The sequence below is a fragment of the Alosa pseudoharengus genome, unplaced genomic scaffold, assembly GCF_046254945.1.
Source record: "Alosa pseudoharengus isolate Yale_2024_CS ecotype anadromous, Long Island Sound unplaced genomic scaffold, YU_APseudo_1.1 YU_APseudo_1.1_scf_13, whole genome shotgun sequence".
Classification (NCBI taxonomy): Eukaryota; Metazoa; Chordata; class Actinopteri; order Clupeiformes; family Clupeidae; genus Alosa; species Alosa pseudoharengus.
This window is the reverse complement of record NW_027468598.1, coordinates 25,544,510-25,556,051: the sequence shown is the minus strand read 5'-3', so window position 1 is coordinate 25,556,051 and position 11,542 is coordinate 25,544,510. Positions and strand designations below refer to the sequence as shown.

Genomic DNA, 11,542 nt, shown 5'->3' with positions numbered 1-11,542 from the left:
TACTGTCCAACATTGGTGGTAGGTTTAGAGAAAAATCCAGCACATTTTAATCGTATTGCAATAATGACGATAACCGGGATCATTTAGGTTACTATAATCATGATATGTACTTTCAGTGGTGTTTCACTGTGTTCATCAGGGGAAACCCAAATATGGTAGGTCCCTAAGGTGGAGGTTAAGGTATAAATTAACTATGGTCTATGTGTTCACCGTCAAACAAAAGGTAGGCACTGAACTGCAACTCTCAGATACAGCTTCAAACACATGTGAATATAACTGATCAAAAACACTTTTCCATGTCTTACAATATAAAATGCTACTTATTGTATGTGGATGCTACATGTAAAACAAGCCTGAAGTAATGGGGAACTTATCTACTTTTAAATTCTTTCATCTTTCTGGGCTTCAGGACTCAGGAGTTTACAAGCCTCTGTACTTCTTGTTGGTGTTTGTCCTTTACATCCTCATTATTATAGTGAACTTAACTTTGATCTTTATTGTGACAGTGGATAAAAGCCTCCATGAGCCCATGTACATTTTCATCTGCAATCTGTGTGCAAATGGACTCTATGGGACTGTTGGTTTTTACCCTAAATTTTTGCTGGACTTGCAATCTGATATTCACATAATAAGCTACAGTTGGTGCATGATTCAAACGTATGTGATTTACAGCTCTGCGCTGTGTGAAATGACTATTTTAACAGTGATGTGTTATGACCGCTATGTGGCAATTTGCAGACCACTGCAATACCACAACATTGTAACTCCACGTGCTGTGTTGAAGTTGCTTATATTAGCCTGGTCTTATCCTCTCTTGGCAACAGCAATAGCCATTATCCTTACTTCTAGAATACCCTTTTGTGGATCACACATCTATAAACTATTCTGTGACAATGCTTCAATGGTAATGTTGGGGTGTTATCGAGCAATAGCCAACCAGGTATGGAGTATGGTGGGTATTTCAATATATCTTTTACAGTTTGTTTTAACTTTGATTTCTTATGCTCATATTGTCAAGGTTTGTATGTCATCTAGTGAGGGTAGAGCAAAGTTCAGTAAAACTTGTGTGCCTCATATTGTAGTTATGGTCATATATATCATGACTGCATTGTTTGATGTATTTTACAGCTGGGATGGTTCAGTAGATCTTCCAATTGGTGTGCGTAATGCATTGGCTATACAATTTCTGATCCTTCCCCCACTATTAAACCCATTAATTTATGGCCTTCAACTTCCAAGGATTCGAAATGTACTATGTGGACAAAGTTGTAAACACAAAGCACGTTATCTTAGAAATAATACATGATTGTTGTTTGATGAACCATGTCCTGGTTTGAATATCCTGTTCTTAAATTAAATATAAGAACGCCTTTATTAGTTGTGTGGACACAATGTGACTTTAAATACATATTTTTTCACTATTATGTATTTACCATTGCTTTTAATTTTCTTCTACTATTTATCTACCATCACTATTAGTTACTATATTTAACATGATTTGATATCAGTTTATACTCACAATGTGAAATTAATATAGCATAGGCCTACTTTGGACAAAAGAGGTTATGAAATGTATTAAAGCAGAGACAAAGTGAAGTTGGCCACATTTATATGAGAGCTTACATAAGGTATTGTCAACAAATTGATGTTGTATTGTCCTATATTTACCTTCCAATATAACAAGACATAAAATTGTCTTCAATTATGAACTTTGTCCATATATTGAATACATAATATATTATTTGTCCATATCAGCTGAATTTTGTGAATAAATGGTACTATGCAAAATAATTATATGAATTATTATTACAATTAATAATTAACAATTATTAACTACTATTAACAAGACAAATTCAGTTCATGGTCGATTATGTTGACTAATCGTGGCAGTACTTCTCTCAGCCAGGTCACTAAAAATGGGTCGTGGATGGGTCTTTCAGCACCACAATGACCCAAAACATACAGCCAAGGCAACAAAAGAGTGTCTCAAGAAGAAGCACATTAAGGCAGAGACTTTCTAATGAGGAGACTCAAAAAATCCTCCATAGAAATGCATGAGGTTAATTTGTAATGCCAGTTGTCTTCACATATCCCAGCCCTTTTGCGGCAAAACGTCGGCAGGTGAATACCATCTGCAATACCACAACATTGTAACTCCACGTGCTGTGTTGAAGTTGCTTGTATTAGCCTGGTCTTATCCTCTCTTGGCATCAGCAATAGCTATTATCCATACTTCTAGAATACCCTTTTGTGGATCACACATCTATAAACTATTCTGTGACATGCTTCAATGTTAATGTTGGGGTGTTATCGAGCAACAGCCAACCATGTATGGAGTATGGTGGTTATTTCAGTATATCTTATACAGTTTGTTTTAACTTTGATTTCTTATGCTCATATTGTCAAAGTTTGTATATCATCCAGTGAAGCTAGAACTAAGTTCAGTAAAACTTGTGTGCCTCATATTGTAGTTATGGTCATATATATCATGACTGCATTGTTTGATGTATTTTACAGCTGGGATGGTTCAGTAAATCTTCCAATTGGTGTGCGTAATGCATTGACTATACAATTTCTGATTCTTCCCCCACTATTAAACCCATTCATTTATGGCCTTCAACTTCCAAGGATTCGAAAAGTACTATGTGGACAAAGTTGTAAACACAAAGCACGTTATCTTAGAAATAATACATGATTGTTGTTTGATGAACCATGTCCTGGTTTGAATATCTTGTTTTGAAATTAGTATAGCCTAGGCCTACTTTGGACAACAGAGGTTATGAATGACAAAGCGAAGTTGGCCACATTCATATAAGAGCTTACAGAATGTTTTGTCAACAATTGACATTGTATTGTCCTGTATTGTACTGTATTACCTTCCAATATAACAAGACATAAAATTGTCTTCAATTATGTACTTTGTCCATATATAGAATACATAATATATTATTTGTCCACATCAGCTGAATTTTGAATAAATTGTACTATGCAAAATAATTATATGAATTATTATTAACTAGATGTACCGCATAGCGGTACAAAATATGACCGCCGCTCAGTCCTGTACATCCGTTCCGGGAAAATAAATCACACTAATCAATTTGTCTCCATCTTTTACTCCATCCCCCACTCTTGAAACTTTTGTGTATGCTTGTTTGGCATGCCTGTGTGTGTGTGTGCGGCTGCACAGAAAGTAGTCTACTGGCGCTGTAAAGGTGAATAGATTGTAGAATAGCCAAAAAAGTTGTAGCATTGTTATAAAACCTTTAAAATCTCTAAACAATCACAAGTAGGGCAGTTCATCACAGTTCATCCATTGCAACTGGATTGATGAAAGGTCACTTACACCTGTAGGCTACATTGTATTTGGGAAAAGCAGAAGGTATCAGCATAATGTTTTATTTTTATTTATTTATTATTTTTTTATTTATTAATAAACAAAAACATCTCTGTCAGTTCCATGCAGTTTTCAACAGCTATCAAAAACAAAGGTCATTTTTGGATGGATGGATTTTTTGTGAATGTTTCTTCTTCTACATAAGATTTTAGTCATCTTTAGTTCATGTGATACTTTATTGTCAATGCACAAATTAAGGACCAGTAGTCTGAAACGAAATGCAGTTTTACATCTAACCAGTGGTGCAAATAACTGACATGTCCAAATGGGCCTTCATGAAATGCGTCGCTAGACTGTTCATACACATTTTAACAGGCCAAGTTGAAGAGCTGTTGTCCGTTATTGTTCGTGCAAATATAGGCTGATTCATGTCAGACATCCCAACCTGCAAAAAGTCATTTCAGGGAGGTATCACGAAGCCCCCCCCCCCACACCCCCACCCAAAAACAAAAAAAAACTTTAGCCTATTTAGACACTGAAATACAGATTAATATGTTTGTTCAATGTCTAGTCAGTACACCAAATAAGGAAGATAGAAATTGTGAAAATACATTTTGGTAGTTTGGTCTTTTTTTTGGTTATTTTCATGTACAGTGTAGCCTTGGCAATTAGCCATGTATAGGCCTGAATATAGAATAATATGCAGATGAATTGGCACTAGTTAAACTCACCTCAACATGTCTTTTGCAATCATTTAACCTGCCATGGGCAACGCTAAAGTCACTGTTACAAACAGTGAAGCGTGCAAGACTAGGCCTATCATTATTTTTTACTCTTATGAGACCAGGGTTCACTTTGAAATGGGTCATACATTTTCCTTTTTGGGGGGCACTGACTCCATGACGCTCCTGTTCCTAGATACACTGAACTGATTAAGTTCGGGAGAAGAGATAAAAAGCCCGCCTACACTGCAAACTGATTGGTTGATTTAGCAAAACAGGTCAATCAGGATGCTCGCTGTCTTGGATGCGCTCAGGCACACACTCACCACCCCTCTCTCTCTCCCCTGTCGTGTGCGCGCTATACACTATGGCGATTTGAAGTGTAGGTCTCGCGTGCACGCTCTTGATCGCTCGCTCTAGATTCCGGGAGATTTTATCTAATTTGCGGGCGTCAGGGAGCCGCTGTTAATATGCGGGAGACTCCCAGAACTTCCGGGAGACTTTGGATGTCTGTCATGTTCCCTTGCATTGTGTAACTGAGGTCCATGGCTCTGGCTTTCACCATACCAAGCTCAATCTTTTAAGAAAAATCAAAAAATAAATCGCCGGCAGATCAAGCTGGGTTCACCCAGCCTAGTCCATGGTAGGTGCCCGATATTGTTTAATTTTCCGATTGAGATATCCACGCTCTGGCTATTCTAAATGCAAAAATGCACCAGGGAGTTATGACAAAACCGTAACTGTTAAAGCGATGGTTTGGAGTAATTTCACCCTAGGGTCCTTTGCACCATGACCCCGAGCCAAACACCCTCCCAGAACCTTTTTTCCCTTGGTCGAACCCTGGTCGAGTAGCGCTGTCAGAAGCTAATGACGTTCTGCAGTCGTAATGGAACCAACTTTTATCTCGTAAATTACCCCACTAATAATGCCCTGAATGGTACGAAACTTCTACAGTAGTACAACTATGACCTTTAGTCCAATAACGAGGCATTAGAAAGTTTGTAAGTGCACCAGGAGTTTTAAGGAGTTTATTTAAATAACACTTGCCTGATTATCTGCTACTATACCGCTGCGTCAACGTTTCTTCCGTGATTTGGGAAAAGCCCGTAAAAGTCCTGGCAGGAAGCATGCATAAGGATGTAGATCCAGGAATGCAATAATATTTTGTTTGTAGTCCAGTTTGCAACAATTATTAGTTAACACTAAGTTGTAAACACTTCGGAAAAAAAATATTAAAAACTGGATATACCAAACGTTGATGTAATCGCTTCCTGCCAGGACTTTTTGAAGTATTTCTAGGTTAATGATTAATGATATGACTTGTACAGTATGAAGGCTACAGCTAGCTAATGTTAACTAGATCTAGCATTACCAACCTCCCTGCAAAACTCACCACACAACTTTATAGGTCTTGTCCCTCATGCTGGCCCTTACAAAACCCACAAGCTGACCCTCAGACACACAACAGTCAATAATGTGACCCGATTTAAAGTGGTTTTCACCCCTTTGGACACTCTTGATTTCGTCCTTGAAACAGTGAAATATTCACGGGGGCATGGACGGTTTGCTAACCATTTTAGCAGGTACTGCAGTTTCTAGCCGGTGGTAGCATCCAGCTTGTGCTATCAGCTAGCTAGCTAGTTCAAAAGTTTAAGTACTTAATGAGGATATACAGGGCTTTTTATGCCTCGACTAAGTTGTTGTTTCCTATAAACAACAATTCATGTTCATAGAAACAACAAGGTCACTAAAACATAATATATGTCATACCTGTGTTGCAGCATGTAGGCTAATGTTAGCAGCATTATAATGACATTCTAAATGTCTGAAAGGCTAATGATTAGCCTATCGGCTACCTGAAAAGTTAAGTGTTTAAACTAGCATTTACAGTGTCCTATTTGATGGTGTATTGGCCCTGACTAAGTTTGTGTGATATATAAACCACAATCATTGTTGATACAAGTACCAATGTTCGTCTAGAAAGTTTTTATTCACATGAAGAATTTCGCCTGATGCAGTAAAAGACTCTAGTCTCGTGAGACCATTCTGATCTCGCGAGCTTCAGGGTTTCACTCGCAGATCAGTCTGGCAACTTTTCGTTAAAGAGAATTTGGAGCAGTTCACCAAACGAACGTCCAATCAACGTTGGCTTTAAGGCAGGTTGAGGTGTGACGCAACGAACAACATGACGCCATCCACAGATGAGATGAGCATAGCTATCGAGCAAGTTTTATTCAAATTAGAAAGTATTCCTGAAAGTATGCGGAGCAAATCCATCTGGCAGAGTCAGGTTAAAAAGACTCCAAGGGCGCGGGAAGGGGGGTGCTGCTGGCAGGAGATAGATCTTTAAAATTTGTTATATATATTTTTAAATAATTACTAATTCGCTGTCTGACATTATTTATATTTGTGTATGTGAAATGATGAGTCAAATAGCAAAAAAGGGTTATGGATTGGTTGGAATATAGGCTACTAAAAAATAACAGTTATAGAGATCAACGTGAATGTGAGTCAGTTACTGTAAGAACCGCAGCGTGGTTTCAGCTATGTGATAGCCAGAGAATGTCTAATCCGTAAACGAGCTCTGGTGATAGCGATCAAGTGTGTAGGTGTCGTGGGCTTTATTGAAATATATCCTTTAGTTTGTATATGTTTTATGTAGTATCTTTATTCTGTGTAATATCATTGTTTTGTGAAATTGAATTCTGTAGTATGTTCAGTGTGGGAAAGGAAGACTGGTTTAAGTGAAAGAGCAGGCCTGGCAGAAAATGGCATAGATAAGGTTTGGTGCCAGGAAATGTAAGCAAAACCTAAAGAATGGTAAAACCTAAAGAATGTATGAATAACAGGATAAGAGGGCAAAGGTGAAGTACCATACGTTACTTGGTCAGTTATCTGTAAACATAGAGTGTCTTGTCTGGGATGACTTGAAGGGGTATAAAGGCTGGACAACAGCCAGAGGATGTTAGCTCACTTTGCTTAGCTTAGTTTTCACTTACTTGCTTGCTTCACTAATGCTCCGGAGTGCATTAAAGCCATCATCTGCAGTATACATCCACGGTGTGCGGACTTCTTTTGATGTTGTATTATTTAATTTGGATTTGACACCACCAGTGTTGGGTATCGTTACTTTTGAAAGTAGTTAGTTACGTTACTATCAATTAAAAGTAATCCGTTACGTTACTACATTACCTATAAATAAAAGTAACGCGTTAGAGTACTCGTGCGTTACCAACAATTAAAATGCGTTTGGGGTGCGTCTCCGCCTGCAGCAGCAACACACATCCTCCTTTAGATGCACCGACAGTGCTGACTGTTCATGAATCAATCATGAACCTAACTGTAGGATAATGACAGGAAAGACAGTCAGCATATTGCACGTTTTATTTAACAGGCATTCATCCTTTGAGAATTAGAACAGCTTCCATGAATAGCATATACCGGTAATAGGCAGAGTAATAGCCTAATAAAAACAAAAACAAAAAAACAGTAAACATCCTTGTCCGATGTCGTTTCCTCTTTTTTCATTTTAACATAAGAATGTAGCACACACACACACACACACACACACACACACACAGGGGCGCCTGCAGGAATTAATGCTATGGTACACACACTCATCCCCCCCCCCCCCCCCCCCGCAAAAAAAAAATCACTCGTGAACAATATTTGTCCGTTTTAGGTCCGTGCATTGGTCAGCAAAAAAGTAGCCTACATAGCATAACAACAACATCCACATGCAATAATACAACGACAATGTCTACAATGACCTACTCATTTGGACAACTTGATACAGGCTAAAGTTACCTTTAGTTTTGTTCTATTTTGTTCTAGAGTAACGTGACGTCTAGCTTAGTGCAGTCTAACAATCTGACAAGCACACCAATTGCCTACCTTGTTTTTGCCCATCTGGAATAACTCCTAGCTTTGCTGCCTCCATCCTTTGTTTTCGTTGTTTAAACTTGTGATATCCATTGATGAGTATTGAGTTAGTGAATTAGCTCAACATTGTGCTGATAATAGATAGCCGAGTAAAAGAAAACAACAAGTAGCCTATAGCGTGTCTGCGTGCGTATTCTCTCTCCTGTTCAAACAAAATGCGTGCATGTTAATTTTGATAACGTGTTCACTAACTTTACGTAATAGAAAATGGTAAATAGCCTAATGGCATGCAGCTAAAGGGATACTGTGCATAGTTGGGAAAGTATGGTAGGCCAATTTGGTGTGAATACACACACACACAAGGGAAATTTTCTGTTGTTGAGTAGCTTGATGGTACGAACAGTGTGTATGGACATACACCTGCAGGCGCGCCTGCACACACACACACACACACACACACAGAGGCAAGGAGCAGGGCACAGACGCAAGCAGCCACATCTGACTAAATGCAGAAAAGCTTTACTTTCCTTATCGAGGGAAATTCTTAAAGTAACGGAGTAACGAGTGCTTATTTTGGAAAATAACGGAGTTACTGATTACTGAATTCGCAAAACTAACGCGTTAGATTACTCGTTACTGAAAAAAACGAATAAGAGTACTCTAACGCGTTACTTGTAACCAGGGCTTTGAACCGGTTCAAGGAACGAAAACCGGGAACTTTTTGTATTTTACAGGGAACAGAAACGAAACCGGAAACGTTATTATTTTTTATGTTCTGGAACAGGAACACTTATTTAAAAATAATGGTAACCGGTTAATACCGGTTTTAAAGTAATTATTTTCCTGCGCACGTTACCATGACGGCTGAGGTTCACTTCCTGTGTGACATCACAGCAGACATTCGCTGACTGAATGGAGAGAGAGCGGTGGATTACAAAGTCTCCACTCCACAGGCCTAATTGCAAGTAGGCCTAGGACCTAAGCAAGACAAAATAGTAGAGCGGCTACAAGGCCAATTTGGCAAGAATCGTGCAAATTATGATACAAGCATGAAACTTGGTAGGTATGTGCTTATGACCAATACAATCAAATCTACCTGATTGGCCACTTGAAATGGTGGCCATTTTCCAAGATGGCCGCCAAAAAAGACTCCAGAAATTGATTTATTGCATAGAATTGACCTAGAAAATTATGATACAAGCACGAAACTCAACATGTATGTGCTCAAGAGCAATACAATGAAATCTACCTGATTGGCCACTTGAAATGGTGGCCATTTTCCAAGATGGCTGCCAAAAAAGACCCTAGAAATTGATTTATTGCACAGAATTGTCAAAGCAAATTATGATGGACGCATGAAATTTGGCATGGATGTGATCAAGACCAATACAATCAAATCCACTTGATTTTCTACTTGAAATGCTGGCCATTTTCCAAGATGGCGTCCAAAAAGACCTGAGAAATTTGCAAATTTCAAATGTGCAAATTGCAAATGTGGTATAAATAATTGTTCACTCTCTTTAAATATGTTTCCATAGATGATGAAGTGATACAGATATTAAAAATGTTCCACAATGACAAATAAAGCCACTTATGACACACAAATAGCATGGTGAAACAAAAGATGCATGTACACCAGAAACAACCTCAGCTACCAAGTAGCCAAGGTCATTGAAGAAGCTTTGTCATGAATTCGCTTTTTTCGCTCTGGACGTGACGGTTGCTGTGGAGCCCAGCACTTCGCGCTGTATTAATAGGCAGATGCTAGTAGGGCGTGTTGTCTCTCTTATGTGGGGAGATGCGTGGCTTCCAGTCAAGGTTTTTAATCCCACGTCAGCTGCAGTAACCTTACGCAAAAATGCGAAGGTAGCTGATGTATATCCATGCGTTGCACTGGAGGATTTTGATCAGGACTTTGTTTCGCAGCATGCAGCTAAAGTGAGTGCAGGCGGTTCCCATGGCAGCTTATTTGTCAAGAGTGATCTTGGCAGCAGTGTTGCTAATGGTGACTCTTCGCTGCAGGGTCTTGGACTGGGTGCTATACCCATTCAGTTGTCAGGTCTCCTCTTATTGGAAGGATAAGTTAGTTGACCTAATAAAAGAATATGAGTCTGTCTTTTCTCGTCACCATCTTGACTGTGGTGAGGCGCATGGGTTCTGCCACAGGATTAGGTTGACTGATGACCGTCCATTCATATTGCCATATCGCAGATTGTCCCCGGCCCACTACCAGAGGTTGAAAGAGACTTTGGATGAGATGGAGGAGAAGGAAATTATTAAAAAGACTAGTAGTGAGTACGCTTCTCCACTGGTGCTGGTGTGGAAGAAAAACGGAGACCTGCGGATATGCACTGACTTTAGGTGGCTTAATGCGCACACTGTGAAAGACACCCACCCACTCCCCCACCAGGCTGATGTCCTTGCAGCTTTAGGTGGCAATGTGTTTTTCTCCACCATGGATCTCACGTCGGGTTATTACAATGTGCCGTTACATGAGGATGACAAGAAATATACAGCCTTTTCATCGCCATTAGGGTTGCATGAATATAACCCGCTCCCTCAGGGCCTTTGCAATAGACCAGCCACATTTATGAGGATGATGCTCTCTGTCTTTGGCGATCAAAATTTCTTAAGTCTCCTGTGCTATTTGGACGATGTCCTTGTATTTGGCAGGTCTGAAGGGGAAAGTTTGCAGCGCTTACGCATGGTGTTTGAATGGCTGAAAGAGCACAACTTGAAGCTGTCGACTGCTAAGTGCAATTTTCTTAGGAGATCTGTGAAGTTTTTAGGGCATATAATTTCTCAGGATGGCGTGGCTAGTGATCCAGATAAGGTTGAGGCTATTGTGAATGTTTCACAGTCAGATTTGATGGAAGCTGATGGCGTCACGCCATCTGCAAGCAAAATCCGCTCCTTTTTAGGCATAGTGGTTTACTACCAGCATTTCATTGAAAACTGTTCTGTGATTGCGAGGCCAATTTTTGCACTTACAGGTGGGTCTAAGCGACCACGCAGGGGTAAAGGTGTGAGTAGACCTGTGCAGAGGAGGAAGCTCTGCCCTCAGGACTGGTCCCCTGAGTGTGCAGAGGCTTTCTGGGCTCCACAGCAACCGGACGTGAAAAAAGGTTGCACCCATAGATGCAAGTGCTTCCGTTTGGGGCTTTTGTGCACAGCACTATGGGGTTGCACATGTAAATAGTAGATGTAGAGCACTGTTACAATGACTCAATGAATTCCAAAGGGTGAAATGTTGATGGTGTTTTCTTAAAAACACAATTGAAAAATTGCTCACATTTGCTGTGAAATGGACTGTTATTTTTCCATGCTGAGATACTTACTGCCATATTGTTCTTCTTGGCATCCGAGTTCTTTGCCTTGTTACAGTTACCAAAAAAAAAAAACATGCTCTGTTATCGCCTGCTCTGGTTGTACAGTCGTATTTTAGATAGGCAAGTTGGTGCACGGCTCTGTCAGTCCTGATGCTGTTGCATACGCTCTCTTCTATTGTCCCTCAGTGGGATTTCTAAGATTAATTTAGCCCTTCCAGGGTTTGTAGTCTTTGTACATAGTTCATTTGTGAAACACTGAATCTCAGTTATGT

General features: G+C 39.6%; 1 protein-coding gene across 1 annotated transcript; it reads left to right on the top strand.

The window, feature by feature from the left end:
* Positions 1-361: 361 nt before the first annotated feature.
* On the top strand, positions 362-1,306 carry LOC143121365 (olfactory receptor 1D2-like). The gene has a single exon (XM_076281725.1). The coding sequence runs from the start codon at positions 362-364 to the stop codon at positions 1,304-1,306; it is 945 nt and encodes a 314-aa protein (XP_076137840.1).
* The last annotated feature ends 10,236 nt before the right edge of the window (positions 1,307-11,542 follow it).

Coding starts and splice junctions, on each gene's coding strand:
- LOC143121365 (XM_076281725.1), top strand. CDS start 362: ATGGGGAACTTATCTACTTTTAAATTCTTTCATCTTTCTGGGCTTCAG.